The following is a 6,326-nucleotide window of genomic DNA, read 5'->3' as shown; positions in this document are numbered from 1 at the left end:
CGCAAGAAGGGCACAGCCCCATGGCAGCCCGGTGGCAGCACAGCCGGGGGCTCCGGTGCAGGGCAGCTCGCCAACACTGGCTGTCTCCCCGGAGGGTTCAGCAAGGAAAAGTCCTAGCAGTGCTTCCCTCTCGGAGCCCAGGCTACAGAAACCCCCGAGTGACCACCCCCCGAGCCCAGCCCTGGAGACTGCGCCCAGAGCGCCCAGCTGCCCAGCGCAGGAGGAGGCGAGTGGGGAGAGAGCGGGCCCCAAGGCGAGCTCCCCGGCTGGCTCCCCGGAGGTTGTGAGGCCCAAGGTGCCAGGACAGCTGAGAAAGAGCCGCAAGCAACGTGGAGCCGGTGCCATCGAGGCAGCCCAGGGGGATAGGGAGCCTGCGGGGGCTGCAGCACAGGGGACTGGTATACCCGTGAAGGCACCTTTAAGCTCACCGCTGTCCTCACGAAAGAGCAAAGGGAAGGAGAAGGCAGCCAAGCCAGCTCCTGTGAAGCTGGGGAGCGAGGAGGCAGGGGAGAGCAAACGTCTGGTGCCTGGCCCTGGCACAGATGAGGGCAATCCAGCCATGAGCGCTCCCCCGAAGCAGAAGGTGAAGGAGCCGGGGGCACAGCTCCTGGGGAAGGCGAAGGCCACCAAGCAGTCAAAGCCAGGACAGGCTGGTGGCTTGGGCGTACGTGACAATGTGCCGGTGATCCCTGCCAGCGGAGCCACGGCTCCTCTGGGAGAGGCATGCCCGGAGGTGCCAGGGAAGCCTCTCCATCCCAAGAGCGTGGTGGCTTCTGGAGGGGATGCTGCTGAAGGAGCTCATCGGGAGCCTGCAGCTGAGACCCCCAGGAAGCTGGGTCCCCCTTGCTTTGCAGCCGGGGCCTCTGCAAGGGCAGACACCCTGGACGTGACTTGGCCCGAGATGTACGAATATTTGTTCTGTGACTCCCAAGGGGAAGAAGAAGGAATGGGAAACTCAATGGAGGGGGAGAAAACACTCTTGGAAAGGGAAGTATCCTTGCCTGAACTGTATGAATATTTTTTCAATGAACCAGAAGGAAACAGGAAAAAAGTCAAGGGGAAAGACAGGAAGCGAAAGAAGTTCAGCAGCTTGGACCACGCTCAGCTGCAAAATGAGGATCCTGGCTTGGCCCTAGTCAAAGACTCCCTGGTTGTCTCGGTCCCTGAGGTGTATGAACACTTCTTTCCAGACGGGCCTGGGAACAGGGCGGGCTGGCGAGGGGTTTTCTCAGTCACTCCAGCCTCCGAGGTGAAGAAAGCTGTGAGGGCTTTGAAGTCCCTTCTGCAAAGGCCAATGCATCTCATCAGAGGCCAAGCCCCAGCCTCCCAGGCTCTCGTGCGGAGAGGATCTGGAGAGAGGCTCCCCATCGTCCCGCTGGCTCCGCTGGGAAGAGGCCAGGCACGGCCAGAAGGTTTGGACATGGCCCTTGCACTGACAGGTAAAGCACTGTTACCCCCTGCCCGCTGCCCGACAGCCCCAGCTCGCTGCTGCCCGTAGAGACGTGCCTCTGCCTTGTGTGGTCTCCTCTGCTCCCACCGCCCCTTGGGAAGCCTGGCAGCCAGCTCTGGCCCTGCTGCAGCCACCTCCACTCCAGCCACGGCGGCATTAAGGCCACCGTACAGATGGGAGCATTTTGGTGGGCTCCGCCAGGCGTAGCTGGTCTGAAATCACACTCCTGGCGCGTTACCTTGCCACATAGCAGCCCTGGGTTTTAGCAGGGATCTTTGGAAGCGTGGCTAAAGCCACCACCGTGACATGCTGTGTCGCGTTGGCTCTCTCTTGTGATGCTCATGCTGCCAAGCGAGTGCTGCTGGCCAGGCCCCGCAGGCTGGCTCCCAGCGCTGCAGGAGACATGTACAGGGGATCTGGGTATATTCTGTGCATAACTTGCTTTGCTCCCCGCAAACTCCAGTCCTGGGGCAGAGGTGGTCATGACGGCATGCATGCAACAGGCTGAAACTGTCTGGCCCAAAGATCCCGTCCTAGCTGATCCAGTTGTCGCCCTGATGGATATAACTTGCCGTGGAATTGATCTATCCTTTTGCACTCTGGCCAAGAAAAACTTACTGAAGCGGATAGCTGCTTTAAACATGGCTGGTGTTATTGCAAGGTCTGGTAGAGATAGGAATCCCCCATCCCAGTGCCATCCAACTGCCTGCAGAACCACATACCTGTATTTCTGATGAGGGAATGGGAGGCAAAGGAGCAAAATCCTTCTGTACCAAAGAAGTCATGCCCCTGAGATAAGGCAATGGCTGCTGAGCTGCTGTCCTGTTAAGGCTGGACTGCTAATCGATCTAATATTGGTGGGGTAAAAGCTGTGCATAGAGTGGAACATGTCCAATTCTTCCAGCTGAAAGGGGGGGCGGGGGGGGGGGCTTTAAAACACACTCTAATTTGAAAAACACCCTCCAGAGACCTCAGATGTTACCTGAACATTGGCTGTTACTGGAGGCAGGTAAGAGAAACAAGAATAAAGGGAGAGCAAGTCTGACCCGCTAGGACAGCCAGCATATTTATCTTAAAGCTTCTATGATGCTTACAGCCACAGTGCCTCACAGTTAATATTAAAACCAAACAATGAATGAGTCATCCCAAAGGGTGCCTCAAAATAGAACTTCCAATCTGTTTGCACAGAGGAAAAACCCCTTTGCCATTGTCGTAGCTAATTAATAAGCCAGCTTTAATGAAAAGCCTGATCAAATAAACATAGGAGAAAAAATAACCTACTCTTGCAACACGTCTTCAAGTTGTGCTGGACTGGAACTCCAGCAGAGAAAGAAATGCAGAGCACTCATGACTGTCTCCCTCCCTGGACCTAGCAGGCGGCGGGAGTGAGATAGGATCTGCGGAGAGATGCTGGGCACTGGTGCTTCTCGGGGAGATGTGTTGTCCTAGAGCTGTGGGCGTCTCAGGACATTGTCTTGCAGGAAAGGGACTCTGCCCAGAGGGACCTGCCTGCAACCCCAGTGCTTCGGCAGCCAGCCCAGGAATTGCTCTCTCTTAAATCTACTCCCTGCTTCCAGCCACCCCGCAGGGGTGCGCTGGGAAGAAATGCAGGGAGGTGGTGAGGCAGTCGGAGGTCCTGGAGGCGGCATGTCCGCTGGCTGTGCCTCCCAGGCCCATGGGCAGCATTAACAAATATTTGCCTTGGGCTCTTAACAAAGTGTAAAACTGAGAGGGGTGAAAAATGTGCCCCTCTCCTTAGGAAACGTACCTGAGTCCTAAATAGACATGTTTGACTCGACCCATGGTGCAAAAAGGTCTTCAGGGAGAGAAAATATGTGACAAAGATGTATTTGTCTGGGAGTGCAAGGGACTCACTGCCCCAGAGGGACTGGAGCCTGCTGTGGCAGAGGAAGCGGTGTAAAACCCCAAGCCTCGTGCTCTTCTTCTTGCAGGGAGGCCCGAGGCTCCGCTGGCGCTGACCCACAAAGATATGTGCCTCGTCTTCTGTGCCTTTGCGTCCTGGGCAGTGAAGACCTCCGACCTGCAGGCTCCGGATGCCTGGAAGACCAGTACGTACAGTGCCCAGCCTGGCGGGAGAGGGGTGGGAAGGACCTCGTGGAAGACGTGGCAGGGAGAAAGGCAGGGATGCTAAGACACCTAACAGTGCCTGTGGGAAAATGCAGTCATTTTCCTGCTTTTCCAAAGTGTCCTGTTACTTTCTAATACCTTCTCTCTCCTATAGAAATGGCAGTCCTGATTCTTACTCATTTACATTGTCCTTTCCCCACACAAAGTGACTGCTGACTTGAACTAAGCTGTAGGACAAGTCTGTATTCCTAGCTTTGGCCCTACTCCATCCAGCCTTTGACAGGGACCAGTACCAGTGTGTCAGGGGAAGAGAGGCTTCTTTAGGATCCGTGCTGGCTAGAAGCTGAATCAGGACCTCGAGTTTGCAGGTTTATACTCCTTCACCTCAGCTGGAACAAATGCATGTATTTTTCTAACATACTGTAAAGGTATAATCCCTTTTCTAAATACAGTATTATCCTGGTGCACCGAGTCCTACAAGTAAACGGAGCTCTGTCAGTTCCTCTCCTCTCCAACCACAGCGTTTGAGTAACTGGTGGGGAGAGAGGAAGCTCGGGCAGCACGAATTAGCTGAGCTGTGGCCCAAGGGCTGCGGGTCGCTGGATGAGCAGGGCATGGGACAGCGAGGGCAGCAGCCCTGCCCCGGCTGCAGCAGCTGAGTCCAGCCCGTGGACCCCGGAGAGCCCTCGCCGCGGGGCGAGACGCCGGGACCAGGGCTTCCTGCTGCTTGTCTGGGTGAGGAATGTTCCCCGCTAAGGTCACACAGGAAGCTGACACCCCAGGCTGAGAATAGCTCATTAGCTAAAGTTGCTCAGTGCAATCATCACAAGGAGCTTTTGGCCTGCTCCTCCTTGCCTTCTTAGTATTGGATGGTAGATGTGGTCTCAGAGAGGGTGTGAAAAGCGGGATATGGGCCTCGTGCCCTCGGGATTGCATAACCCAGCATGCAGTAAGCACCCCGGCGAGGAGAGGAGGCAAGAGTCCTGGACTAGCAATTCTCTTTTGGCATTTTAGGTTCTAAGAAGTTGAATTTTCCTGCCTATGTTCCAGACTCTAACACATAAATCAAAATCAAGTCTGAATTTGAAGTCCGAAGGCATGGCTTGGGTTCCCAGTTTTGCTTGGGAACAGATGAGGGGAATTTGACCTCTCTTATAAGCCAAGCTAAAAACATGAGCTGAAAGTACAGAGAAGAGCTTGATTCTGTGTATAATCTCCATTAGTTATTTTTTGTATCTCTACATTTTCTGATTCTGGGTTCTGCTTTTGGCTGGGATCAGAGTATCCACAGATAACCCACAAAATGATATTTTTCTTGGCATCTTCCTGGTCCAAACAGAAGTAGAAAATGAAGGGACTGTCCTAAAGCCCTGGTGAGATTTCCTGCTGTGGCCTTCTCATCTGAGATTAGACCTGTTAGATCTCCACATGAACCCATATATCTAACCACCACCCATCTCTACCACACGCATGAAGTCTATGTTGTGTTTCCCTTAAAAACAGACGTTTCTTGTGAAATGGTGGTGTGATCCGTGTGCCTGAACTATAGGACTAGATGTGGTCATCCAGGCTGTGGGCAGCTCAGGACTGAACGCACTAGGAACAAGCACAGTGTGGTAGGGATGAAGAGCAAAGGCAGGAGGGGTGTGAGAAAGGGAAGGGAGCCACCCCCCTGGACCCATGGACCAGAGTGAGCCAAGTAGCTTGTGATCTTCAGGTTTGGAAGAAGCACCCAGACTCACTCTGGAAATGTGTTGGGCTCTTTTCCAGTGTTCCTGGCAAGTTTTGGCACGCTTTCTGCCATCCGCTACTTCCGAAGGCAGGTCAGAGAAGGACACCCCCGGACCTAGGCTCAGCGCACACCAGAGGTTCTTCCCGAGGACAGGCGAGGATGGTGGAGGCAGAGGCTGGGGACTTTGTTCTTGGGCAGTGTGAGAGGCCTGGATCCCAGCACCAAGACTTCTCTGGACCCATCCCTAAACGGGACAGGATGTCACAGGAAGCAGGATCCTTCCAGTGACAGCCATTTGCAATACGGTAGGCAGTTTGTACCTATACTGGACAGAAGAGGAGCCTGGCGTGGGCTGGCTCTGTTCTTTCTTTGCACACTTCTTGCATACTTGTCCTATCTCCTAGGAGTAGTCACAGTGTCTGTTCCAGGGCACTGCTTGTCCGTCCTCCCTGCTGAAGTCACCTGGTGGCAAAGGAAGGCACTGAGGTAGTGGAGGGAGGAGAGAGCAAAAGAAACCAGGAAAGTGCTTCGTTCCTATGAAGGGGTTGGGGTATCTGTGAAGGAAGAGAGGAGAGAGCTTTGGGGAAGAGCTGTGTCTGTCCAAACATGGTGCTTTGCTAGGCATGTGCTGGCTGCGTGCGGCTAGCTGGGCAGCAGCTGAAGGGGGATGGAGGGGCCGCTCGCTTGGCAAGGCCTAGGTCTCCCATGACTGGTTTGGCTCACTGCAGGAGGACTCACCCTCTTGGATTTCACTCCAAGAAGTCACGTCTCGGTCTAACAGTTCAAGAGGCTGAGATAGGGTTTCTGTTGCATGTGGCCGCCTCGGCCCTGCTGAGCCAGAGCTGCGGATGCGGCGTCTGTTCCTGTGGGTGAGGAGCACCCACTGCAAGGACACATCTCACTCCCGTAAGCAGAGGACGGGCAGGTGTCACGCAGCCAGAGCCAGGGAAAGGGGCAGCCGGGAAAGGAGGCTGCGCAGGACGGAAAGGGGCTGCAGGGGCAGCAGGGAAAGGGGCTGAGCTCAGGGAAGCCTCAGAAAAGAGCCCTGATGAGTTC

The 6,326-nt window shown here is 54.9% G+C and overlaps 1 protein-coding gene across 1 annotated transcript in view; it reads left to right on the top strand.

Annotated features, from left to right (window-relative positions):
- LOC104074583 (PGC-1 and ERR-induced regulator in muscle protein 1-like) overlaps positions 1-5,388 on the top strand; it is a 6,018-nt gene extending 630 nt beyond the window's left edge. Inside the window, exons 2-4 of the mRNA XM_009574747.1 lie at positions 446-1,439; positions 3,403-3,519; positions 5,309-5,388. Coding sequence (XP_009573042.1) covers positions 446-1,439; positions 3,403-3,519; positions 5,309-5,388 — 1,191 coding nt within the window. The remainder of the gene's footprint in view (positions 1-445; positions 1,440-3,402; positions 3,520-5,308) is intronic.
- Positions 5,389-6,326: the final 938 nt, after the last annotated feature.

The sequence above is a fragment of the Fulmarus glacialis genome, unplaced genomic scaffold (genome assembly GCF_000690835.1).
Source record: "Fulmarus glacialis isolate BGI_N327 unplaced genomic scaffold, ASM69083v1 scaffold17820, whole genome shotgun sequence".
Classification (NCBI taxonomy): Eukaryota; Metazoa; Chordata; class Aves; order Procellariiformes; family Procellariidae; genus Fulmarus; species Fulmarus glacialis.
The sequence above is the reverse complement of the archived record's forward strand: the minus strand, read 5'-3'. Positions and strand labels throughout refer to the sequence as shown.